The 26,708-nt window shown below is 50.2% G+C and overlaps 2 protein-coding genes across 6 annotated transcripts in view; both read left to right on the forward strand.

Annotated features, from left to right (window-relative positions):
* Positions 1–26,708, forward strand: part of AP2M1 (adaptor related protein complex 2 subunit mu 1) — a 160,299-nt gene that overhangs the window by 86,204 nt on the left and 47,387 nt on the right. The gene's annotated exons all lie outside the window — the stretch shown is intronic.
* Positions 3,503–26,708, forward strand: part of DVL3 (dishevelled segment polarity protein 3) — a 34,417-nt gene continuing 11,211 nt past the window's right edge. For 3 of the 5 annotated variants that reach the window (XM_057427000.1, XM_057427003.1, XM_057427001.1), the window contains exons 1-2: positions 3,503–3,759; positions 26,147–26,216. In XM_057427000.1, coding sequence (XP_057282983.1) covers positions 3,593–3,759; positions 26,147–26,216 — 237 coding nt within the window. In that variant the 5' untranslated portion in view covers positions 3,503–3,592. Of the gene's footprint in view, positions 3,760–26,146; positions 26,217–26,523; positions 26,628–26,708 lie in introns of those variants that run through there. The other 2 variants (XM_057427004.1, XM_057427005.1) reach the window with 2 other exon arrangements.

Genomic DNA, 26,708 nt, shown 5'->3' on the forward strand with positions numbered 1-26,708 from the left:
GCAGGATTATGTTGCAAAGATGAACTTAAAATCCTGTGAAACCTGTTATCCTTCACCATGATTAGCATCAGTGGGAATGTTGGCTGTTAAGTACTGTGTTGTGCTCTCCTCATGTTGGGGAGTAAGAACTGGCAGACAGGGAAAGGACAGCTACAGGGCGCTTTGTAAAACCATCTACAAACCAGCTGCAAGACGTGGTAATTTTAAAATCCCCTTGGACAATTTTTTTTTTTTTCCTTCTACAGTGTACAGATGGCTTAAAAATGCATTTAATGTGTAGTTCTGTAAATGTCTGGATTTTGCCAGAGGCTCTTGATTCTTTGTGCCAAATAACAATTCCACTTTTGGTTTTTCCACATTCCCTCCTCCTTTGCTCCATAGTAGCCAGCTTCTTCATGGTGTGAGCTGCTTTTTTATCGAGGGGATAATGTTCTGCAGGCAGATATCCTTACCCTTCAGGCCTTGGTGGGATGGGGTGCGGTTTTGCTACTTTTCTGGGATAGAGTAACAAAAAGGAGACAAAGTAGGACTCTTAATATTCTCCAAGATGGAATTCTGGTGTGGTGCAGCATCCTTATGGGCAGGTAAGTGTAGACTTTTTAAAGGAGCATAAATTGTACTGCTTAAGTATAGGGTGGACTTGATGCTTTCTGTTGCTTTCAATCAAGATTTATGTTTGGCTTGAAATGCCTTTGAGAGCAACCTTGATTGTGCAACCCACTTTTTTGAGCAAGGTAAGCATAAAGTATTCTTATTTTTTCTGAGGCGATAGTAGTCAAGTGTCTTGACTTCCCATCTGAAGAGGATGGATGGATGGATGGATGGATGGATGGATGGATGGATGGATGGATGGATGGATGGATGGATGGATGTCACTTTGTGTTCCCGTATCAAGCCCATAACTTCAGTTAAGGAATGTCCTTTTTAGAAAAAGATAATAATTTTGTGTTGCTTAAAGGTGTAAATGATGGAACATGAGTACGTCCACCTCTGCTTTGTGCTGTTCTGAGATGCACTAAAATGCCTGGAGCCTGTTTATTTTGTCAGGAGAAGTAATGCTACCAGTGCTGCAATATTTAAACATAGGCATAGGCCAGCAGGCTGTTCAGAAACTCTTGTGGACCTGTAGTGCTCAGCACGATCCCCTACTACTAATTTCTTTGGCTGTGTTTTTAACCTCCGTTCATTAGGAGTGAGTCATACTTCACAAGACCTCTGTGAGCAGTTAAACCAATCTGTCGATTGAGTCTATTCAATCACTTGGCCTGTTCTGAAAGAAAAGGCAGCTGTAGCAATGAGATTTCTCCCACTACCACACTGAGGGTGTGTGGCACCCCTCCTCCAGGCTACATGTGCTGCCTCAGGAGCTCAGCACTTCAGAAAATTGCCCTTTTGGTAACAAAGGTGTCTTAACAAGTATGTACAGGCTCCAAGGTGCATCCACAGCTGTGTTGGGAGACTGGCAAGAAAGTGGCCTGACAAGGAAAAACTATAATTCTTCCACAGAGGCCCAGCTTTTTGGGCAGGGAGGTGTTACAAAAAGACTTCCAGGTTATCTCTGTCAGGGCTGACACAATAAGAAGCAGCTTAAATTAAACTTTTCCATTCCTGACCTGGATTCTTCTTTCCAGGTACGCCAGCTTTTGCCTCAGAGTTCTGAGCATGAGGAAGTGACAATCTTCCAAGAGCTGATGCAGAAACATGGGAGAGCCTCATGCCTCTTACAACTTGTGCTTACCTGAGGTCTTCCCTTGATTACCTTTTTTCTTTAATTTCATGTCAGAGTCTTCACCCAGCCAGGCAGTGCTGCCCAAGTAATTGCTAGCAACGCCTACAGGACTCTTTCATGCATGAGAAGGCTATTTGGCTCACACCACCCTGCCAGCCTGAGGAGCTTGACTCTGTGCCCTATAAGATCTCTCTGGCTCCTCTTCCTGAAGCAGGTGAGTCTGTCGCTGAGGGCTGGTGATCTAGTCTCATACCCCGTGCAGGCCCATGGTGTGATTCTTCCTTTGCATTTGTTCCTTCTAATCCAGGATGTTGCAAAGCGGTTATTGACCTTCCTGGTGGTGGGTGTTCCCCAAGCTCTGTCCACCCCAGCTTTGCTCTCAGCCACAGCTCCAGGAAACTGCCAATGGAATCAGTTCCTTGCCACCCCTTGGGCGCTGCTGGGGTTTCCAGAGGGGAAGACTGCTGCAACACAAAGGCAAGTCCTAGGGGCTGGGGTCACAGTGTTGATGACTGTAGGGAAGAGCGATGGGGTCCAGGGAGAGAGAGGATAGGGGATAAACCACAGAGCCAAGGGGCTGTTGGAGCAGACGTGTGCAGTTGAAGAGGTATAGTATGTAGAAAGGAGGATGCTTGTGAAGAGCGGAGGATGGAGTCTGCTTGGTGAGGAAATGAGGCTGGGGAACTTGAAGGGTCATTGCAGTGCTCAGTACCAGAGTATCAGAGATGGATGTGGGATGGTGACAAAGGGCTGGAGGGAAGCCACAGCAGAAGATGGGGGAGAAGTACTGCACTCTCTTGTGCAGCAGAGTCCCTGTGTGGGGTGGCCATTGGAGATTATGGGGAGTTCAAAGGGGCCTGGACATGGGAGGACAGGATACACCTCATGTTCTGTCATCTGTACTTGAGGGGCATGTAGTTGTATGAGGAGAGTAGAGAAGGCTGGGAGGTATGTGGAAAAGGACCAGGGCTGCCAAGTTGGACGGGGAGGCTGGGGTGTCTCCATGAGACGCAGTGAAGGTTGCAGGAAGAAGAAGCACATGGGGCACAGGAAGGATCATGTGTGTGAAGCAGCGTCAGTGGATGCAAGGGGTTGAAAGCTGAGTGGGGATGGGAAGCCTGGGAGGGGTATATGGGTGCTTGCCGGCTAGGGCTGGGAATGCAGGTGTGTGAGCTATATAAGGCAGTATGTAAAGGGATATGGGTATAAAGTAAAAATATAAACCTATCCACAGCAAGTGGGGCTGTGCATGGCTGGGAAGGTGCTGTGGGGTGCAGTCCCAGGGAGAATGCTCCCAGAAGAGATGTGGTGCGGAAGGAGCAGCAGTGGCTGTATAGCCCTGAGGAGAGGGGAGGAGGGGTGCGGGTGGGGGCCAGGGACTGATGGAGGTCAGTTCTAGGCCGGGGGGATCTCGTATCAGTGCGGGATCCAGATTGGGGGCAAGGTGCGGGCCTGTAGCCCCGCATGGCTCTAAGTTGCGGATGTGCGGGTCCGTGCAGCGCGCAGCGTGCCCGCTAATCCCCGGTCCGTGTTGGGACATCCCTCGGTGCTCCGTGCGCGGCACGGCCCCGTGGGGCGCCGGTTCCGGTTCCGGTGGAGCCTGAGCCGGGGCGGCGGGCGGGCTGCTGGGCGGGGGAGGAGCCGCCGAAGCCCGAGCTTGCGCTCTGGAGCCGGGCGGCGCTGGGACTTGGAGAACAAGGGGCGCGGGAGGACCGGGTGCACGGAGGCCGCAGCCGGGACGGGACGCGGGCGGGGGTCGGTGCGAGCCGCGTGAGGGCCGAGGCGGCGGCCGGGGGTCGCGGGCCGCGGCGGGCCGGGGGCGGAGGCGCAGAGGCGGAGGCCTGGTAGCCGGGCAGGGGCGCCATGGCGGCGGCCGAGACGAAGATCATCTACCACCTGGACGAGCAGGAGACGCCGTACCTGGTGAAGCTGCCGATCCCGGCCGAACGCGTCACCCTCGGCGACTTCAAGGGCCTCCTCAACCGCCCCAACTACAAGTTCTACTTCAAGTCCATGGACGACGACTTCGGGTGAGCGCGGACCTGGGCCCGGCCCGCGGGGGGAGTCCCCCGTGTCCGCGCCTGCAGGGCGGGCTACCGCGGGGCCTGTGGGGGGTCCTCCGTGGCGTAGCGGGCTGCGTGTGCCTGGCTGGGGGAGCCCCCCCGGTGCAGAGGGGCTCGGACCCCCGGGGTGGGGGATGCCCTTCGGGACTGGCGGCCCCTCTCGAGCCTGGCCTGGGGCTCTGTCTCGGGATACCCGACCCTTGTGTGCACCCTATCCAGCGGTGTATGCACCCTATCCAGCGGTGTGTGCACCCTCTGTTACCTTAGCTGCCCCCCCCCCCCGCACCTTCTCTGGGGCTGGTGGTTCCTGTGTGCTGCCTCTGGGGACAGCCTCCCCATCCTGCCCTTCCCTGATGGCTCTGGGGGAAGCTGCCCCTTGTGAGCTGCTCTGTGGGGGAACTGGTGGTGGCCTCCATGCACTTTCTCTTGGGCTGCACCCCAGGTCTGCCAGAGGCACCTTGGAGACCATTGCCCTACCAGAGGATCACCCCTGCTTATGATGCTTGAGCAGCACATTGCCTGAAAGGGTTTCTCCACTGTGGGGTGTATAGGAAAGGCATCCCCCTGCATATCCCCACTGGGATTGTCATTTTCCATATAAAGGACCTGGGTATCTCTTGCTGTGCCTGCCTGGAGAGGGTGCCCCGTATTCCCTCCGCCAAGAGCATGCAGGGGCAATGCTCCATCAGCCCTTCCCAGGGAGTGGGTCTGGGGACAGTTTTGTTCTCCTACCATCCATTCTGGGGAGGGCCATCCATTTTGGCAGCTTTGTGCTCTGCATCTCATCTTTAGGAGCAATGGGGAAAGGGGACTAACTTTCTCCTCCCCTCCCTTCATGGAGAAGGAGCAAGAGGTCTCCACATGCTGCTCATCTCTGAGTAAGAGGTGTATTACAAGACCTACTGTACCCATGTATGTGTCCCATCCTCAAAGTAAGATGTCCTGGGCTTCATCTCTGGGATGGGTCTTTATAGAAGAGGGGTACAGCCTCACATCCCATCTGCTGCACGGCAGGCTTCTTCCAGCATTGATGTTTTCATCACTTCTTTTTTGATACCCTTTGATTCCTTCTGTCACATATGGCTGGTTGGAGGTGAAGAGGTGTGTTCTGTCTCTTGTTTGGACGGCTATACTGACTTATCTTCTGCGGAGCCCCTACTGTCTGCTGCCTTCCTAAAGTCAGTGACTGTGCTGGGGAGCAAGTACCGTGTGCGGCCAACTCTGTTAGACTTTGTCCCCACTGTTTTGACTGGAATCTTCCTACATCTGACTCTCTTCTAGCGTTTTGGGGACCTCTGTTTCTATCCTGTGAACATAGCCTCTCTTGGCTTTTACAGCATGTGACCCTTTTCCATCCCTGGCTTTGCTATTTCAAAGAGTTGCATGATCCTCCTTCCTCTGGATTACACCCCCCTGAAGATTCAGTGTTTACAGTAGGTCTTGTGTATGGAGGCTGGGATTACAAAAAGCTTTCAGTTTTATAGTCTTCCTAGTGTCGTCTTATTGCGCCAGATGCCTCCCTAGGCTGTGATTTTGGCTCATACCCTATGTTGAACAGGGCTGGGCCTGTTCAGGGCTTGGGATGGAGATCGATGTGGCTGCCTTTGCAGGGGGTGCTCTCCCCTCTGCAGCCAAATTATCCCAGTGCCCAGGTTCCCGTTAGCTTGGGAGGTGCCAGCTTTCACATGAGGCTTGAAATTTGGAGTCACTCCTTTGACCACAGTCTGGGATGATTTGCCTCCCTGAATTCCTCATGAGCCAATGGAGAGCTTTAGTCCTTAGAAGCTTCCCTGTTCTCTCCAGGCAAATAGAAGCCTCCAGCCCTCATTTTCCATACATTTCCTCAGCAATATCAGTTGTCTGTGGATCATTTCCTGTCCCTCAGCTGTTGAGTACTGTTGGGTGCTATGAAACAGCTGCCTCTCCCCATCTTGAAGGGGACTGTGTTCATTGGTGGGAGAAGCGACTTCTCTGTGCATGCTGTTTGTAAACAAATGCTTTGGAATCCTTTGAAATGTTGTTCTTGAAGTGAATTCAAACTTGTCTTGAATGAAACATTGCCATGTGGGTGGGAGAGTGTCTGCGTAACTATAAACAAAGTTTAGTAATAAATAGAAGTGTCTCACATTGGGAATAGGGGTCTGGTGGCAGCAAAGTTCTGTGCTGTGCCTTTTAATCCTCCTCTGTTTCTTTAAGGCTCCACAAGAGGAGGCAGATGGTAGATTAATGAAACTCAGTGATAAAGCAGCATAGGGAGTTATTGTGGATGCTAGCAGGGAGATGGGAAAATCACTCAGGAAGAAGCTTTAGTTGCGTCAGAAATGCATGGGATGAGGTTTTTGTTGGGACTCATTCAGATAATTCTTATGGGAAGTGTGAACCTCTCTGAAAGGGAAGGCACAGCTGAGAGGGGTTGGAGGCTGCATGTGGGCAGTCTGTTCCTCAGGGAAGTTCTCTGTGATGAATTGTGCAGTTGGAGCAGCAAGTAGCAGAGCATTGTGTGGGATAGAGGAGAGAAAGCCTCTCATGGTGCCACCATGGATGCCCCTTCAGGAGAGCTGACTTTGCTCCTTTCCAGAGCTGAAGAGCATGCTGGTGGTTGGCTGGAGCATGGGGAAGCTGGACTAGAACAGTCCATCTGCAGCCTTGTCTCTGAGAAGCCCTGGAGCCCCAGGCACCACTTGAAATAGAATCATAGAATCATTTAGGTTGTAAAAGACCTTTAAGAACATCGAGTAAAACTGAAATGTTTTGTGATCCCCGGTAACTGGTGTCCAAGACAGCAAGCCATTGGTCTGCAGGGACCAATACATGGAGAGACAGGAATGGATGGGCAGGAGGCACCTAAGCTGCTTGACTGTAAATGCCCGGGTAATTAGTGAAAATCAGGAGGAGATTAATGATGGCTGTATTCAAAAGCTGTATGCTAAAGAAGGGCATTGCATTCTCACACAAGTATCTTCATTCCTTTCCTCACGATGCTCTCTGCCCAGCATGGGGGATGGGTCTGGCTTGTGCTGACAGTTTCTGAGCTGGACTGCATTTTGTCAGTTGGGCAGTGCCCAGAAGTAGCAGCCAGGGTAAAGCCCCTTTGTGAAAGACGTGAGCTGTTTAACGGTGGATGGCCTTATGGCAGCTGATCAACCAGGAGACAACCTGCAGATCTGATGGCTTGTTGTTTTCATCAGTGATTGGGCCTTTTGCAGGATCCCTGTGGCATAAGACTAAGTTCTTACGTCTTGTTGGGAAGAGAGGCATCTCACCTTCCAGGGTCAGCTGGAGTAAGATGTGATCCAATGTTTCCTCTCACCTCTGTTGCATAGACAGAATCTGTTTCTCCCTCTTTCCAGGCTGTAAATCTCCAGCCTGGCATTCCTATCCCCAAGGCAGTATTACAGCTGCAGTCTTGGTGTGTGGGATTTTTCATTCTTTTGTTTATCTTGTTAATATTTGCTTGCTCTGAGAATCAGGGCAGTGGTGGAGCAGCTTCAGTGTTTACATCTCCTTGGAAATGTGAACTGAGGCTCCCCTGGGTGGCTGTGGAGTTGTTGGGCTATGCCAGGAGCTAATCCTAGTGAAAGCACTCAACCCCAAATTAAGAAGACCCCAGAATGGTGTCACCTCTAGATGGGAAGGAGGAGAAATGAGATTTCATGCACTCAGTCTTTGGGAGAGGAGCTTTGAGCAGCAGGAAGGCTGCAAATTTCATTGCCTCATGTACCCACCATGTAGTGGGCTACAGCCACAGAGAATCCAGCTTGTGCCCAGTGCTACAGAGCAGTGACACAAGGTGCAGAGATTTTGTGCCTTTGTTGGCTTCTTGTATCGCTGATTCCAGAGCTGGAGACGTGGAGGTGCTAAGGAATCTGATGGTGGAAGTATGGCAGTGCGTAGATGTACTATACTCTTCTTGGACTTCAGATACTTTGTGTGGATATGCCTTTCTGTGAAGCGTGGAACTATCCTTAGCCTGCTAACCTTGCCCTCATTAGAGAAGGAGGTTTGGGTTTTTTTCCTCTTTTTATTCAACATTTTACAGGCAAGATCTGTGTGCTGCTCAGCAGGAGAGTACTTTAGATCAGTGTAGTGCTATGACCGCTCATGAGATCTATGTTCTTCATCAAGGTTTTTCATGGGTTTTTTTAACAGACTTTAATTTCTGTCCTTCTCCACTGGGCCACCTCTCATCTTCTAGGCTGGAGAGCAGAAAGACCTACTTTTCCTGCAAGGGGACTATCTCTTCCTCCGCATGTCACCTACTTGTTCAGCGTTGCCGGGAAGACACCAGTGATTTGAAGTACACTGGTGGGATGGCATTGCTCCTCACACCGCTGCTGGTTTCTCCCTCTTGCAGATCTCTATTCCAATTTTAACTTCAGAGTTGTGGTGATTCGTAGGTCTCAGCTGTTAAGTGAAAATTGGTATCCAGCTAATCACTAGTCCAGTATCTAATCCAGACCTGCTTAATTATCACCTGCTCTCCAAAGCTGGATATGAGGCAGTGATTAGGGCAATGCTCTGGAGGCAGAACAAAGCGGGCCCTGGTGAAATTCCCACTGCAGGGGTCAGATGCCATTGGTATTTGGCGACCTCATCTCCTGCACATGTGCATGGGGAAATGCGTTGATGTTCACTGAAAGTCTGAGTGATTTATTTTTATTGCAGGGTCTTTTTGAAATTGATGCCAGCAGTGACTGTCATTCTGGCTGGAAGTTTGGAGCTGGGGAAGGGATCCTAAACTTAATAAGCAGTGTTAGTCCCTAAGCAGTGGTGAGCCCCTGGCATGGTGCCACAGCCTTTCCTGCCAGCTCTTTGTAGCGTGAGTTGGGGGAGTTGTTTTGTTTTGATTTTTGGAGCTTTTTATATTTATTTCATTTTTAATTTGAAACTTCGCTGTCTGCAGAAGACCTCTGCTTACCCCTTGCCCCTCGTGGAGAGAGCTTCCATGTCAGCATGTATTTCATGTAGGGAGAGGATAGCAAGAGGTCTGTGATGGAAAGGGCCTTCAAAACTCTATTGCGTGCTCGCCTCTGTGGTGCTTCTGTCCCAGTGACAGCCCTGGTCCTGCTGTAAGGTGCCCATCACTTTTCTCCAGTTTCTGGCCAGTCCCTGTCTTTTCTGTGCAGAGGGTAGCACTTTGCCATGTGAGAGACCACAGCACCCAATCTGTTGTGCTACCCGCTCTGGAGGATGCAGGTTCCCCACCTGCTCATGTGAGATGTGCTGCCCTTGCTAGCTAGGGTCCACCAGAGGTTATTTTTTTGACATTTTGCATGTAGGTTACTGCAGCTTGCGCGTCTGTCTCCTGGGCTGCAGAGGATTTGGCAGAGAGCTGATAACCACTGTCTGCGCTGGTGGGAAGTTCCTGTGATGCTGCCTGTGCTGGGGGGTGGTCCATCGACACTGGAGCTGATGATCCCGGCTTGTAGCTGCTGCTGGAGGCTGTTTCCAAGTGTTGTGGTGGTGAGAGGCTGCACCAGTGCCATGGCTGGGGTGCAGATGGAGAGGGTTAGTTGATGTTATTTGCTTCTTTACTGGGTTGTATTGTCTGCGCCTGGCAGTGTGTGTCCTGCTGTTCAGACCCAGCTATAACTCACTCTGTAGGTGTCTGGCTTTCTCTGTTGTGGTTGGAGCTGTGCTCTGAAGGCCACATTGGATGGCAGTCGTAGCCTAGCTTCTTTGCCCAGGGGTGGCGTTCGGAAAGCTAAGTTAGCCAAATCGGGCTGCAGACCAATTTCCCTAAGGCCTTGTCTGTACTATGCAAACAATGAAGCTTTACAGCAGCTATTGAACTTGTTTGCAGCTATAGCTGGTCCGAATTTCTTTTTTTTATTGAATGCATTTTCTCCCAAAATATGGTGTTATGTTGAAGCCAGCATTTTTTCTGGAGAGGTATTGTTTTCAGTTGTGCTTTTGATGGGAATGTTTCTTAATAAAGAGAAAGAAAGGTCAAGAAACCTTCTCTCATCCATGAGAATGCAGCTGTTTTGATGCAATTCTGTGTTTTTAAATCATTTGGAGTACTCTGGTCTTCCAAATTCCTGCGCAGAGCAAAAACCTACCTCAATATCTCGGGAATTGCCATGAAGTAAATGTGTGTACCCTGACTGTGGTACAGCTGTGCTCAACATGGCTCAGTCTCTGAGGTCAAGGCCAAACACTGTTAAAAGTAGCTCATAAACCACCATAATCTGGGTCATGACCTGAACATTGTTCATTGTTATGGGATGATAGTGGTGGCCCCACTGCTCAGTCTTCTGATCCTTGCTGAAATACAACTTATGAGAGTTTCATCTAGAACTTCGCCCTTCCCAAATCCCAGACATAGGCTCACCTGCAGAGTGAGTATTGGATCTTCTGGGTAGTGCCATAAGGAGTGACATTCCTTATGTAGCTATGGTGAAAGCAAGATGGGCAGCTGGGCAGGCAGTGTTTCGTAATGGACTCTGAGAAGGAATGTTCTGGCTTGTAGGGATGGAGGCCCGAGGCCCAAGGCCCATGTGCTTGGAGCACTGAGCCTTCAGTAACTCCCTCTTCTCCAGCATGCTCCTGGTCTCCTTCACCTGTAATTTCCCCACCTGGTCTCCCAGCAGTCAGGGATGTACAGGTCTGCAGCCTTGTGGCCTGAACTCTTGAAGGTGGAGGTTGTTATTCACCACCATGCACTTGTGGATGCTCAGGAAAGAAGACTGCTGTGCATATAGCATCATAGAATCATAGAATAGTTAGGGTTGGAAAGGACCTTAAGATCATCAAGTTCCAACCCCCCTGCCATGGGCAGGGACACCACACACTAAACCATATCACCCGAGGCCTCGTCCAGCCTGGTCTTGAACGCTACCAGGGATGGAGCATTCACAACCTCCCTGGGCAACCTATTCCACTGCCTCACCACCCTAACAGGAAAGAATTTCCTCCTTATATCCAATCTAAACTTCCCCTGTTTAAGTTTTAACCCGTTACCCCTTGTCCTATCACTACAGTCCCTAATGAAGAGTCCCTCCCCAGCATCCCTATAGGCCCCCTTCAGATACTGGAAGGCTGCTATGAGGTCTCCACGCAGCCTTCTCTTCTCCAGGCTGAACAGCCCCAACTTTCTCTGCCTGTCTTCATATGGGAGGTGCTCCAGTCCCCAGATTATCCTTGTGGCCCTCCTCTGGACTTGTTCCAACAGTTTCATGTCCTTTTTATGTTGAGGACACCAGAACTGCACACAATACTCCAGGTGAGGTCTCACAAGAGCAGAGTAGAGGGGCAGGATCACCTCCTTCAACCTGCTGGTCACGCTCCTTTTGATGCAGCCCAGGATACAGTTGGCTTTCTGGGCTGTGAGCGCACACTGCCAGCTCATGTTAATTTTCTCATGACCAGCACCCCCAAGTCCTTCTCCACAGGGCTGCTCTGAATCTCTTGTTTGCCCAACCTGTAGCTGCACCTGGGATTGCTCCGACCCAGGTGTAGGACCTTGCACTTGTCATGGTTAAACTTCATGAGGTTGGCATCAGCCCACCTCACAAGCGTGTAGAGGTCCCTCTGGATGGCATTCCTTCCCTCCAGAGTATCAACCAAACTACGCAGCTTGGTGTCATCAGCAAACTTGCTGAGGGTGCACTCAATCCCACTGTCCATGTCAGCGATGAAGATGTTGAACAAGACCGGTCCCAACACCGATCCCTGAGGGACACCACTCGTTACTGGTCTCCAGCTGGACATTGAGCCATTGACCACAACTCTTTGTGTGCATCCTTCCAGCCAGTTCTTTATCCACCAAGTGGTCCATCCATCAAATTGATGTCTCTCCAATTTAGAGACAAGGGTGTCGTGTGGGACAGTGTCGAACACTTTACACAAGTCCAGGTAGATGACATCAACTGCTCTACCCCTGTCCATCAGTTCTGTAGCCCCATCATAGAAGGCCACCAAATTGGTCAGGCAGGATTTCCCCTTAGTGAAGCCATGCTGGCTGTCACCTGGCACCTTGTTGTTTTTCATGTGCCTTAGCATGCCTTCCAGGAGAATCTGCTCCAAGATTTTGCTAGGCACAGAGGTGAGACTGACTGGTCTGTAATTCCCCAGGTCATAAACAAGTCTGGTTTTCCCTACAGCTTTTCTGCTGCACAGATGTGTTTGGCTTTGGTCCTCTCTCAGGGTGGGCATCAGGCTCTCCATTTAGACTTGAAGGCTGTATATCTTAGAGGTGTGGGGAGCATAGTTAAAATTCCTCAAGTTGTTTTTGAGCTCATGATACTTAAAGTTGTGGGAAGCCTCTTGCAGTTGCTGAACTGTTCTAAGCTGAGGGCATCTGCTGTAATGAATGCTACTCCTCCACCATTGTCTGCATCAAAATAGATATAACAATGTTGTGGTTTAGGATACTTGATCTGTTTAAAGGCCCATAAAGGAGCGCTGGGCTTGCAGAACACAGCAGCGACTGTGCCTACAGGAAGCTGCCTTCGTGTTGTCACACCAGCTTTGCAACACACTGCACATCTGATGAGGCAGCAGTCAGGGCTGTCTGTTTTTTGGTGTTTCCTATTGATTTCCTCTTCTCTCCATTCCCTGTTTGTTATTCAGAGTCTGCCCTTCTGACCTGTGCTAGATGGACGATGGTCTTCCAGAAGGGGGATGTGGCACCACCTGGCTGTGTTACTGTTTGTACTGGTGGTGCTGGCTTGTTAGGCAGCAGTTGGCAAGTTAAGTAAAACTTAATCTTGCCAGTGGCTCCTGTTGGAAATTTTTGGACAAAATCCTTTTGTTAAGCCTTTTTGGAAGGCGTTGAAGTAAGGTACAAATCTGGGAATTAGTCTAATCTCTGTGACTTTGTCTGCTTTGTCCATGTGCTTATCTGTGTAATGCCATGGTGGCCTTAAAAGAGTATGTGAGCTCTTGGGCTGTGAATATCACTGTCTCCAAGGACTGTATTAGCTGTATTAGGACTGTAGAAGTATTAGTATCTTCCTGAGTCACTGCGCTGTAGCTCTTGGTTTCACTTCTTTCCATCAATGTGTTGTTACTGTTATAGCACTAATATTGATCCTGTCCAGGAATGGGCTGCAATTCTCTGGAGGCCTTGTCAGGGAGAAATGCCTGCTGCTGACCTTCCTGTGCTGTGGGATTCTGTGTTGCAGTGGAGGGTTGGGACCATTGTGGTGGTTGTATCAGTTACTTGTTAAAGGAGATGCGCCAGAGGCATTGTTTTTCCAGTCACAACTAGCTGTTGGAGGTAGCAGAAGCAGCATTTGAGTAGCCTGCTCCACCAAGTCCTCTGTGTTGGTTGTCCCCTCACTGGGGCATCTGTTGGGTAAAATTTGCTATCTTGCAAGAGCTGGAGGACAAGAAGATACAGGGAGTGGGGACTGAAGCAGTGTAGAGGGAGTCCGTCCTCTGGTCCTGGTTGAAGACATGCTGAAGGGGAGAAGGCTTCCTTGCGTGACTAGGAGCAGAGATCTGTTTCTGGGAGAGCTGGCACCAGCCATTGTGTGGGAAGGTCTTTCCTCTGCTGTTTTTTGACCTGCCCTTAGGGTTTGGAGGGGAATTTATTTGCTTTGTGCCCCCTGCCGTAGCTGGGAGCTGTCTCTGTGATAGGCTTGGAATTCCGGATCTGGATAACAGAGACTGTGGGCTTTTCCTTGTTTTCTGAGGGCTGGCAGTTCCTGCCGTGTACAGGCCGGTTCTGAGGACATTGAGGGTTTGCCAAAGCGGTCTGTGTTTTGGGAGCTGTGGCTCTACTGATTATCATAGTGGGGAAGCTGGTGCTGGCACGTTAGCCTGTCCACTCGCTGGGTTTCAACTTTTTCCCTCAGCATTGCTCTGCCCTGCTTGGGATCCATGGTCCTTTTGTGTCTCACCATCTGCGAGCAAATAGGTTGTGCTCTGTACACTGTGCCGTGCCACCACTGTTGACAGCCAGAGCAGTGTAGGGAGTGTGGGGACAAACCTGGCTTTGTGGCCTGACGGGATCAGCAGGGCAGAGAGAAGGCTGCTGCTGTGCTGATGGCTGTTAGCTGGTCAGCCCGTGGCATAGCAGCTTCTCAAACTGCAGCTTTTTTCAGAAGCTGTGATGGATATGCAAACTCTGTACCACTGTTTGCATGTGGCTAATGAGCTGTCCCAATTCGCTCAGCCCTGCCTAGCCCAACCAGTATTTTAGTGCCATTCTCAGAGAGACTTGCCTGTGGGCCCAGCAGATGCTGTGCTATACTGGAAGCCTGTATAGGGCCTTAATGCAGAAAGTCTTGGCATTGCACTGTGTTCATTTGAATTTTTTCTTACTGGCTTTTGTAGTTCTGAGAATGGGGGACTTTTTTTGGATCTAGCTGTATAGCTGAGTCCCTTGTGGCAGACCTCCCAGCTGCCTTAGACCTGGAGCTGATAAATGCACCTTTAGGCCCTGAAGGGGCTTCTGTGAGATGCATTTTCCTTCCAGAATGAAAATGTTTTGTTTCAGCTGGGGCCAAAAGCTGGGTTAGTTTGGGAAAACTCTTAAGATTATTCCTTGCCCTGTCATCCTGGAGGAAGCACGGGACTTTCAGGGTGGCAACATCTGCTTCTGCTTAGGGTACCCTCTCTTTGGGTTTCCTTTGGGCAGCTCTGACTTGATGCAGAGGTAGAAACATCTACACAGAGTGTGCATGTTGAGTCTGATGTGTTTGAGCTGGGTAAGACTCACGCAGCATGTGTCTGTGCTTCTGAAACCCCCACACAAACACGGGAGCCTACTGCAGCAGTCTTTCTTGATGTGCTGTTATTGCCAATGTGGCTTTTTTCAGTGCCTTCATATTACATGACTTTTGGTGCAGTTGGTGTCTGCGCTGTGGTAGGAGGCTGCATGGCACGCGTGCTTTCCCCTGTAGTGAGGTGTGTAGACTTGAGGTGGAGGCTGTGTCTGGCCATGATATCTGTAGGGACCAGGTGAGCTCCTGGGCAGTCAGCACATGGTGCTAGCACTGTTTGTGGTGACTTTACATGTGACTAAAGGAGAGTTGCTTAATAGGAATTTGATGTCAGTATCAAAGTCAGGGTCTTGTAACTTACCAGCAGATCCACAGGCACAAGAAATAGCCCTGTTGCAGTAATAATATGTGACAAGTCTTTCTGGGCTGCTGTTGGGAATAGTTTATGTGTAGAGTGACCAGTACAACACAGTTACTGAGCTCATGGGATATTCACTGACTGCAGACAGGTTGTGCTTCCTTCCACTGCACTTCTCCGTCCTTGGCAGCTGTGGCTTTTGGGTCCCTCCACAAGAGGAACGCTTCATGTTACGTGTGATGGTGACTTCTGCAGGTCACTGGCCGTTATCCAGTCTTTGGAGCAGTTGTCAGAGATAGCAGGTGGGAAAGTTTTGAATAACATGTGATAGAGTTAGGCCTGGGAGTTCACAGTGCCAAGGAAAAATTGCAGCTCTGAGTTGGACTTGATCCTGCAGAGGAGAACCTCTTCTGAAATGTGGGAAAACACCCTCTTGTTGGCAAGGCTGCTGATCACTGGTGCAGAGGTGAGTTCTGGTAGTATCTGAACTGAGTTCTGTACATGGCACCTCCTGTAGACTCTGGACTAATTCTAGCTATCACTTATAGCTGGGCTGGTGAAACAGAAAAGTCTGTGTGCTTGCAGAAGATGCCTTCCTTTCAGATTGAGACCATGGCCTGTGCCCCATTTTGGTAAATTTCTGACATTCCTTTGGAGGAGTCCTAGGCAGGTGATGGTCTCCTGACTGCCTAGATATTGTTTTGTCCAGTGGAACATCCATCAGATGTCAGGAGTCTCATGGATCAGGGCTTTCATAAGGGAAGGAAAAAGCAGTGACTTTTCATTGCTGAGAGTAAACCAGCAGTGGGGTGGAGACAGCTCACATTTTCCCTGTTTCTTGGCTAATCTGATTCCTCTTAATTTACAGTAATTGATTGGCTCCTGCTTTATGACTCTCATCTGCTTTCTGGACCTCTAGTTGAGTAAGTTGTGTGCCAGCACATGTTTGGTTTGGTTAGGACTGGAGCATCTTTTTGTCTCCTTCTTCCAGCAGTTCAACAGTATTTGTTTGCTGGGTGCTGCTGGCTGGCAGGCGGCTTAGCTGGCCTGGCAAAGGGTGCTTGGCAGGAGGTTGCTCCTTGTATTGTTTAATGGCTTAGCCCTGCCTTTTGAAAGGAGTTTGTTAAAGATGGCTGGTATTAGTTGAAATAAATGAAGTATATAAAAGGCTACTAAAATGTACTCTATTTGCTCTCTGTACAGAGCTGTCTTGTGCCATTCCCTGACACCATCCAAAGCAGGAGACCAGGTGAAATGGTCTTTCCTCTGCCTTTGTTTGGTTTTGTCTACTAGTAGACCTGTGTAGGAGCTGTTAAGTTCTTCCTGGCTTGCCACCTGTTTTCTGAGAGTGAATATTTCTGTTTGCGCCAAAATTTATCCAGAGCCCAAAGTGCTGTCCTTGCAGTGGTCAGAAATTGTTCTTGTCAGTGTTCAGGCCCCTTGGGCTGTCTGCTGCATCCTGAGTTTTAGGACCAGAGGGACATAGTATCACTGTTTGCCCCTTTTTCAGAGTGCTGCTATAGGCTGGGATTAGGGGCAAAGTTCTTTCTTCGCCACCATGCAACTGTTGTGACTCTGAAATGCTCTTCTTTGCGTGAGTCCTTTTCATTGTCTTTGGCAAATGTTTTGTGGTGGAACTTAGTTTTGAGCTATGTTAACTCCCTGTTGGCTTTATAGGTTCTCTGTATGTTTACAGACTGAGTTAGCAGAGATGTTGCTGATGGTAGCCCAGCTGGATGTGAAGAGTAGGTGCAGTCATCTAGAGCGTGTTATTCTTCAAGGCCCATTCCCACCAGCTAGGAGGTTGGAATGGTTTCCTTGGGAGACTCTAGCAATGTTATTCTTCAAGGCCCCTTCCCACCAGTTAGGAGGTTGGAATGGTTTCCTTGGGAGACTCTAGCAATGTTGTGTGTGCTATGAGAGAGTAATATGAGCTGGTCAGTGTCTTGAGGGTAGGACACGTGTGGAGGCTGCATTGTCATTTCCTGATGGAGATATGTCATTAAATACAAATTAACTGTTAACATGGTTGAGGAAACAAACCTTGTTCCTCCTCCCCGCAGACATCACCTTGGTAGGTGCCTTCCCAGACCTCTGGAGGAGGCTGCCCAGCAGAAAGGTGCACCGAAAGCAGAGGGCTGGTGCAGGGCAGCGCTGCTGTGCTGGCAGCTGGGGACAAGGGGGTGCTGGCGAGCAGACTGCTCTGCGGCAGCTCCCTGCTTCCCCAGGTGTGGAAGTTCAGGCTTTCCGACTTTGTTTCCCACCCTCCCCCTCTTCCCATTTTCCCCCTCTTCTCCTCTCCTTGCTCTCCTGCTGAGTTGATGCTTTTCCAGGAATGAGCAGTACTGCTGGCCCAGCACATTCCACAGCAGCAGCGCTTTTTTGGCAGGAGTCTCGCTGTTAAGGAAAAGCAGGACAGACTTGGCGTCCCTCAGCTGAGGGCCAGAAAAGGAAGGCCTGGTCCTACCCTCCTCATGGTAAATACAGAGCCTCCATGGACATCATGGCCCTCTCTCTCCCTTGGCTGTTGTGTATGCATCAACATCACGCTGTACCCCCAGCAGACCTTGGAGCCCTTTACAGCTTCATGCTGTTGTCTGAACTACTGCAACTACTTGTATGAGGTCCCTGGGCATTGCAAGGGCTGTTCCTTTTCTAGCCAGCCTAGAAAGGGGCAATTGACTTCTGTGGAGAGTTGCAGGGAATGCCCTGTGGGTCACAGACTCTTCATCCATAAGCTTCTTAGTAAGGTAGTGTTTTGGCCTTTGTGTTTTGCTACCAGCAGTAGTGGGGTAAACCCATTTTCCACCTCTGCACAGTCCCTTTCCCTCTGGTAGCTGCTATGTTGCAGCTCTGTGTTGCGGGCTCTTCCTGTTGTCCATGTCCAGTCGGAGCTGAGTATCAGAGCAGACCTAAGCCTGTTCCAGTTTGCTTGCCTTCTCTCAACACTGATTTACCCTTTCGTATGTGTGTCTCTGGCTAGGGAGAAATTTGGGCCTGTTTCCTATTCCACCTTAAATACAAGCCCAAGTTTTGGTCACATCTGTGGATTTTACTTTGTTCCCTGAAGGTCATTTCTGCAGATGTTTAACCTCAGATCTGTCTTTCTCACAATGAGTCCTTGCACTTGTCTTGTGTCCTTGGGTTGGGCTGTGCAAGCTCTTAGAGTTAGCTACCAGGGTGAAGAGCCTGGCTGGGCTTCTACTGGGAGTTCCTGTTTGTCCTGATTTTCAATTCAAAGAGACTTAAAGTGTCATTGAACCTTTGGGGGCCTAGAGAATGCTTCCTTTGATGATGTCTCTAAATGTCCTCTGGTGGTTGGAAGCATCGCTTGAGCAGGGCAGGATTAATTAGTGTGGAGGTGCCTGCAGTCCAGGTGCAGCTTCTTCCTCCCATGGGTCGGAGGACAGGCCTGTTGGGCTTGTTTGCAGAGCAGTGCTTCAGCCAGATGGTCACTCAGTGATCAAGATGGGAGGGGCTGCCACAGCTCTTGGGTTGGCTTTGAAATCAAAATCTGCAGCCTTGCTTTGATAAGTGCTGCTCCCGGGCAGGCCTGTGATGTCGAATGGCTCATTTCTAAATGCCATTCTTTTGAACTAGAAGGGTTGGAAGTTTGTCCTTTGGTATTTCCCACCCAGGGATACCTGTAGGATTGAGCACAGGTCCACAGAGCCAAGCATCTGGGCAGGGGGGGCTGTGGTTGTCCTGGTGTATATCCAGTGAAGTGATTGCAGATGTGCTGATGAGGGGTTCTTGAGGAAAACAGCAGCCATTTTAGATGTTAGCTGCTGGTTGAGCGATCCTGGAGAGGAAAGCACAGCACACTGTGGGGTGCATGGGGAGGCTGTGGGGCAGCAGTGGCGAGCACTGTTGAGGGAGGCTGTAGAGATTGCAGCCTGAAAATGAAAGATGTTCCTGTGCTTTCATTCATGGGCACTATTTCCCTACTCCTGAGGAGAGCTGTTAGTAGCTTGAAATGGGGTGACCTGCTCACCAAGCAGACCTTGTAAAGCTCCCTTGATCTGTTAGGAGAACATAGGTGGCCTCTTTCACTCAAATGCAGAGCTGTGTTACTGTGTTATCAGAACAGCTGGTTTGTACTTACACTGCAGGTGAAGACAGTGCTGCGAGGGAGCTCATGTTCACATGGGGTGCAGGGACAGATGGGAGGACAACAGCTCCTCTGGGAGCAGGGTCTGACAGAGCTAAACCGCCTACAAATCTGTGTTTCCCTTTGTATGCTGTGCTGTAGCATAGAGGAGCAGTGGAGAATACCCCACCTGGGAACTTGGAAGTGAAATTAAATGGGAGAGTGATGGTCTCTGTTGACACTCCAACAGCCCTTCTCACCCTAGAGCACCGTGCTATTTGTACCCTATGTATTTCTTCTCCTCGCACAGAAGGTAAAAATACAGTGAAGAAGACCCAAAGAATGCCTTGGCTTACTGAGACAAGACAGCTCAAATCCTCTAATCCTGCTTGATGCATGCTGTTCACGTGCAAAGGCCATGGTCTCACCGATACATGTATGATTGCTGGTGTGTGTGTTCTTTGGTTGGGCCTGTAGCCCTTTGGGGGATTATGCACACGTGTCATATCTGGGCTTAACAGGCAAGTAATTCCCATCTGAAATCCCGGCTATGTCAGGGAATTGTCTTGTCCAATTTTCTCTTCTGGTGAAATGGCTGCAGAGTTCATCCCTGTGGCCTCAGCATTTTATTTTGCAGAAGGGAGGAAGATTTTGCTCTAGAACTAAGAGATGCTCACGTTGGGATAGTAACACATGAAGGTGCTTCCTTTTGCTATGCAGCATTATTAATCTATACGATAATTTGGAGACAAAACATCCCTGCCCTAAGGGGTGTGTACTACAGGTCATGAAAATGAGATCACATTTCTGGTGTGAAAAATCCCTGAAGCTTGTGTCATTGGGTAAAAAGTCTCCTGATGGTTTTTGTTTGCTTGTTTTCTTCTTTTGCGGGCTGTAAGAGATAAGAGGCTGTTAAGGTCAGAAGAATGACCTACCTAATCTGTGCACTTTTGAGAGGTTATAATAGAAGATTAAGTTTAATATTGAATTTCTGGGTTTTGCAGTGTTGGAAAAAGTTGTTGTTGTTCTGTAAAGATTTCTTCTTAATAATTGAACTAAATGAAGGAAAAGACCATTTATTCATCTGCTCTCTACTAGCTTTATATCTTCTTAGCATGAAATTGTCACTGCTTAGTTGTCTTCTCAGTCTTTGCATCTCCTCTAGTAACAGACTACTTTTCATCCTGGCTATCGAGCTAATTAATATCCTTGATGGGTCCCCTTCCCTCACCTTCTTGCTGGGTACTGATCTCCCAGTGTCAGATCCAGCTTTTCTCATTCCTGCCACATCACACGAATGCTTCTCTCCGAGTATCCTCCCCATTGTAAGCCCTTAGATAGATAAAGTTGGGGGCGGGACCGACGGAGATGGGCAGCAATCGCTGCGGAGCTCCAGCCTGCATCCAGAGCTGAGGTTCAAATCCTCCCGCCGGGGCGTTTGTCTGTGCCTCTTGCATTTCTTCTTTCACTGGGCTTGTTACTCCATCCATGTTCTTTGCTGAGACCTCACTAGTGAGCAGGTCCCACTCGGGAGAGACCAGAGCTGTCTGAAGCTAGAAACTCCCTTGTATCTGCAGCCTCACCCGGCTGGAGGCCACCGAGGGGAAACGGGGAGGTTGGGAGCACAGCAGCTGCGCTGGTAGCGTCTGTGCAGCCTGAGGTCTCTGACACAGCGCAGCCGTCTCCAAGACTTGGGGTTTATGGCCTCTTTTCTGTCCTCTGCACACTGTCTTGTTTCCCCACCTTCCCTCATTCCTAGGACATGACTCTGTGATATAAAATACCCTCTAATTTCCTGAAGCAGGGTTGGAGCTCCCTGGAGAAGGCAGCGTCTGCCTGCCTGTCTCTCGGCTGCCTCTGCATCCTTGTTCCAGGCTGCCAGCTGCTCCAGCTGGGACGGAGCAGGAGGGAAGGGAAGCTGGGAGCATGGCATCTTCCCAGGCCGTGCGGAGAGGGTCTGCTGGCTCTTCCAGAGAAGCTGGTGGGAGGGTAGGGATTGAGCCAGGGTGTGAGCTGGGTTTCCTCCCGCTTTCCTCCCTGCTGCCCCTTCCCCTCCCCCAGTTGCATGGGAGTAGATGTGCTGCTTGTGTCAGCCCTGGCAGCCCCCTCTGCACACCCCAGCTGGGCTCCTGCGGCAGCCAAAGCCTCGCCCCCACCCTCCTCCTCCCCCCAGCTCGGCCAGTCGCTGGGGATAGTGGTTGAATCATCCAGCCTCTCGGCCTGCCTCCCCTGTAACCCTCCCTCCTTCCTCCTCCCTGCTTCCTCCCTCCCGCAGGTCTCTTTGTTGGAAAATTCAAGGCAGATGAATGCTGGGGAGTGCTGGGCCTGCGGGCCAGGCGCTGAGCCTGCAGCTTGGTCTCAGCATGTCTGCCTGCCCCGGGGATGGGACAGGGGTCTGCCAGCACCTGGTCTGCTGAGAGATTCTGCATGTAAGGGTGGCAGTGCCGAGAGAGCTGGACCCAGGCTCGCCTGGGCAAGGTATGGGCTGCCTCTCCATAGAAGGGTTTTTCTTGGCCCCGTTCTTGGTCGTGTTGTGCCCAGCCCCCAGCAGGACATGGGGAAATCTGAAACTGGGCTGCCCTGGTGAAGGGTAAACTAAAAGCAGTCCCTTTTGAAATCAGCACTGGGCAGATGTTTTCCCTGGGCTGTGGTGGCTCCTACCGAAAGGAATGGCGTTTAGAGAATCGAGAGAGCGCGAGCTCCTTCTGCGTCTGCTCTTTTGGGATTCCTGGGTTCAAACCCCATCAGCTGGGGCTCTTCCCAGCACATTCGCAGGATGGTTTTTCCTGCCAGTACATCCATGGGGCAGTTCCCTCTCATGGCTGCCTCCCCATGCATCCGCGGAGGAGAAACGTGGCACTGCTCACAGCTCCCCCAGAGGCTGCTCGGTTGGCAGCTTCTGACGTGAACCTGCAGTCTCGTTCGTGTCAGAAGTGTGACTTGAAGAGAGTGGTGAGAGGTGGGGGAGTGAGGCTGCAGCTCAGGGTTGAGGCTGAGACTGGAGCGGAATGCAGGGCATGAATAGGGTGAGGGGTGGCGGACATGAGCAGGACTGCAGGTATTCCTGCTCAGCATGTGCCTGACTCCAGCACTATCAGACTGTAGAGTCTAAATATATAACCCATTGTGCTTTGGCATCTGGGTGATAAATACTGGTAAATAGTGTAGTGGCTGGGGAAGGAGGGAGTGAACTGCTCTGGGGTGGAGCTGACCCCTGGGATGTCTGGGACAGCAATGGGGTGATAGGAGTGACGAGGGACCTGCTCTCAGCACAGAGAGAGCTTGTTCTGCACCAGGTATTGCAGTTGAGGGTGGGTGGGGGGTCTTGGGGGTTGGTTTCCTCTATCCCCACTGAGAGTGGAATAGTTCATTTGTGCTTAGTGGTTGGCCCCCCTGACCCTGCAAATATATCGCCCTGTCCCCTCACCCACAGGCAGGTCTCTGTGACCCTGAGCAGGCAGTGTGCAGCACTGAAAATTGGCTCTGCCTGAAGTTCTCTCTAGGAATTGGATGAAGTCCAGGCTGCTGGCGACAGCATGAATGGATGCTAGTGCAGCCAGGCCAGGGGGTGTGCAAGCACTTGGAAGTGAGGAGACGGCAACTTGCCTGCATTGGAAAGGGTTGAGATGGGCATCAAAGAGGACAGGTCCTGGGGGGACTGCCTGTGTTTGACACTCAGCCCAGGCTGCAGGGGCTTTGGGCAGAGGCTGGCATAAGGCATGCTGAAGAAGCATTAAGCCAGCATGGTTTTGATCCATCCTCACTGCTCTTTTCCTGCTTTTTCCTGCTTCTCCATCTGTGCAGGAGGAATTAACGCACATCTTGGGAGTGGATTAGACTGCTTGGACTGTGACCTCCTCATCTGTGCCTGCCAGGGAAGGACAGCATTTGTCCAGTCTCTTTACTGGCTCTCTAGTCTGGGCAGGGATTGTGAATGCCAGCTGCCAGCAAAGACATGGCAACATGCTGCCTTTCACCCCATGGGACAGCCCTTTGCTGAGCGTGTGTGACACTGGAGCAACCAGTGTGGCTGGCAGGGTGGATGGAGCCTGCTTCCTGGGCTTTGGTCTCTGGGCCCTGTTCATTTGCCTTTTGCTGATGCCTTGCAAGTGTTGGCAAGCCTTGCTACCCGGTTCTTGGTGGCAGTTTGGGCAGCTATTGGCGCAGCAGGTAGTACAGAGTACCTGTTTCTCCAAGCCCCAGTGTGCTGGGACTCGATGGCAGTGCCTGGACAGCCCAGCAGTCTGGGGCAATGGGTCACAGCTCCGCATCCCACGCTTGCATCCTCTGATTCTTCGTGAGTTGGGGACTGGCCTGGGGACCCTTCAGAGCTGTTGATGGGATCCCACCTCTGTGTACTCTGTTAATTACTTATAAGCTGCTACTTCTTAATATATTACCTCCCTTGGTTTCACATTTGTTCTTTGTCTGTTGGATTCTCTCCCCCCCCCCCCCCCCCCAAAAAAAAAAAAAAAAAAAAAAAATTATTCACTTTTTCATTACTACATTGTTTTTTTAAAGTGCAGTAGATGTCAAGCTGTCTTAGGTATAGCTTGGAAGGGGAAATTAATATCACAAATTACTTGTAAGATATTTTTGCGTTAAAGAAGAGTACTTAAAATGTCATTGAGTAGAAAAGAAAATGAGCTTCTTAAAGCCATTTTACCATTAAATTTGATTTATCAAAGGTTGTATTAAATGAATCCAGTGAATTAACAACTTGTTTTGATTGCATACTCAGTGTGGAAGTGATATGGTGCCAGTGATATGTAAAATAGAATAAAACTTCTCTCTAAAGAAAAATTATGTTTTTACTGTTGGGAGGGAAAATTATCAGTAGTCCCTCCATTATGAAGACTGATAATAATGTAGCTGTTTGTGTAATGAAGGAACATGACATTCTGGTACAACTGTAAAGCTTGAAGTGATGTTGAAATATTATGTAGGTGATTAAAAAGCAACAGTAACATTTGGGAAGCAGTATGTTTAATGTATTGCACTTTCATCTATTAGAAATCTCTGGCATAGATTGTGATTCTTTCAGATCGTTATAGAGAGGTTTAAATTATGTATTTATTTAGAGAGAAGCAAAGTGGTGGAAATATGTCTACTGGAAATGCAATACAGCAGAGAGAAAACAGTCTAGGAGGTGCCTGGAGCTTGTGGAAGATAACTTCCTGATACAGCTGGCAAGGGCATCAACTAGGGAAGATGCCAACTGGACCGGTTTTTGAGCAGAGAAGGAGTTGTGAGTGATGTGGTGGTTGGAGGCCATCTTGGGCACAGCAATGACAAAATGAGAGTTTTAGATTCTCCTGAGCTGGGAGATGGGGACAGGGACAGGAACAGAATGAAGCCCCTGTAATCCAAGGGGAAATGCAGTGAGTGAACTGCTATACCACTTAGATACACACAAGTCTATGGGGCTAGATGGGATCCAGCCAAGGGTACTAAGGAGGTTGGCAGAAGTGCTCACCAAGCACTTCCCATCATTTATCAGCAGTCCTGGCACCGTGGGGAGGTCACAGCTGACTGGAAGTTAGCAGATGTGATGCCTGGCTACAAGAAGGGCTGGAAGGAGGATCCAGGGAACTGCAGGCCTGTCAATCTGACCTCAGTGCTGGGGAGGGTTATGGCACAGATCATCTTGATAGCCTTCATGGGGTATGTGCAGGACAGCCAGATGATGAGGCCCAGTCAGCATAGGTTTATGAAAGGTCCTGCTTGACTAACCTGATCTCCTTCTATGACACGTTGACCTGCTTAGTAGGTGAGGGAAAGGCTGTGGATGTTGTCTACCTGCACTTTAGTAAAGCCTTTGACATAATTTCCTTTAGCACTCTCCTGAAGAAACTGGCTGCTGATGGCTTGGGTGGGTGTACTGTTCTCTGGGTAAAACCAGCTGGGTAGAGCCCAAAGAGTGGTGGTGAATGGAGTTAAATCCACTTGGTGGCCAGTCACAAGTGGTGTTCTCACCACTCAGCACTTGGGCCAGTTCTGTTTAATATCTGTATTGATTTGGATGAGGGAATTGAGTGCACCCTCAGTAAATCTGCAGATGACACCAAGCTGGGTGGGAGTGTTGATTTGCTGGAGGGTAGGAAGGCTCTGCAGAGGGATCTGGGCAGGCTGGATCAGTGGGCTGTGGCCAGTGGTATGAGGTTCAACAAGGCAAAGTGCTGGGTCCTGCCCCTGGGTCATAACAACGGGGGCTCAACCCCATGTAACACTGCAGGCTTGGGTAAGAGTGGCTGGAAAGCTGCTGAGTGGAAAAGGACCTGGGGGTGCTGCCTGACAACTGAACATGAGCCAGCTTGTGCCCAGGCAGCCAAGAAGGCCAATGTCACCCTGGCCTGTATCAGAAACAGTGTGGCCAGCAGCAGGGCCAGGACAGTGATCATCCCTTGTACTTGGCATTGGTGAGGTTGCACCTCAAATCCTGTACTCAGTTCTGGGCCCCTCACTACAAGAGGGACATTGAAGTGTTGGAGGCGGGCCCACAGAAAGGGCAACAAAGCTGGTGAAGGGTCTGGAGAACAAGTGTGATGAAGAGCAGCTGAGGGAACTGGGGGTGTTCAGCCTGGAGAAAAGGGAGGCTCAGGGGGAACCTTATTGCTCTCTACAGCTACCTGACAGGAGGTTGTAACAAAGTGGGTGTCACTCTCTTCTCCCAAGCAATAGGACAAGAGAAATGAACACAAGTTACACCAGGGAAGGTTTAGATTGGATATTAGGAAAAATTCCTTTGTTGAAATGGTTGTCTAGCACTGGAACAGGCTGTGCAGGGGTGTGGTGGAGTCACCACCCCTGGAGGTATTTAAAAGACATATAGGTATGGCACCAAGGGACATGGTTTAGTGGTGGACTTGGCAGTGCTGGGTTAATGGTTGGACTTGGTGGTGGTCTTAAAGATATTTTCCAACCTAAATGATGCTATGATTCTGTGATATGCTCTGATTTTTTTTTTCTTTATTGATTAAAATGTGAATTGGGGGATTAAACGGCTGGATGCAAACAGGAAAGCCCGTTTCTCCCTCATCTTCTCTCCAGCCTGCCAGTCATAGCTGTGGGCATAGAAAGCTGTAGCCCAGCAGCAGGAGGGAGCTGCTATTTCTTCCCCTACCCAGTCTCCAAGCCTGGGCTGCCTGTTGTTGGGTGCAAACACCTGCCTGGGAAAGTCTCCTTTTCTTAAGTCCTGGACCCAGCTCTGACTGCTTCCTCTCCCCTCTACAGGGTGGTGAAAGAAGAGATCTCTGATGACAATGCCAAGCTTCCCTGCTTCAACGGCCGGGTGGTGTCTTGGGTAAGCAAGCCCATTGCTTCAGTATCTCACTGCCTGTTTCTCCTCTCTGAAAACCACTGTTTGGTTGCACAGTGCCAAGTGAGGCACGGGGACTGCTACATACTGTCGGTGTGCTGAGTGCTAATGAAGCTGATGAGCTGGATTACCACGCTCCAGTCCCTCATCTGGAGAGGGGCTGCATGGTGCTGGGTCCCCCGTGCCAGGGGAGATGCAGGATGCCTCTTTGGAGAGCTCGTGGTAACCGATGGTTGGCAGAGGTGGTGGTCCCAGCCTGTCTGCAGCATAACCCATGTGCCCCTATGGCAGGGTCAGCTTTCCAAGAAAAGTTCTGCTCCGGTGACTGGCGCAAAGGGCTTAAGTGACTTTAGTGCTGGTGAAGCGGACTGGATTTGACTGACCTGAAGACTAAAGGTACTGCCTGGGCAGCTGCAGGACAAGCTTCTCCCTCTGTGCCATGCTATGCACATGCTCTGTCCCCTGCCTGCATGCCTC

Source organism: Pezoporus wallicus, unplaced genomic scaffold (assembly GCF_028554395.1).
Source record: "Pezoporus wallicus isolate ANWC-B61680 ecotype Strahan unplaced genomic scaffold, APGP_CSIRO_Pwel_v1 scaffold_7107, whole genome shotgun sequence".
Lineage (NCBI taxonomy): Eukaryota > Metazoa > Chordata > Aves > Psittaciformes > Psittacidae > Pezoporus > Pezoporus wallicus.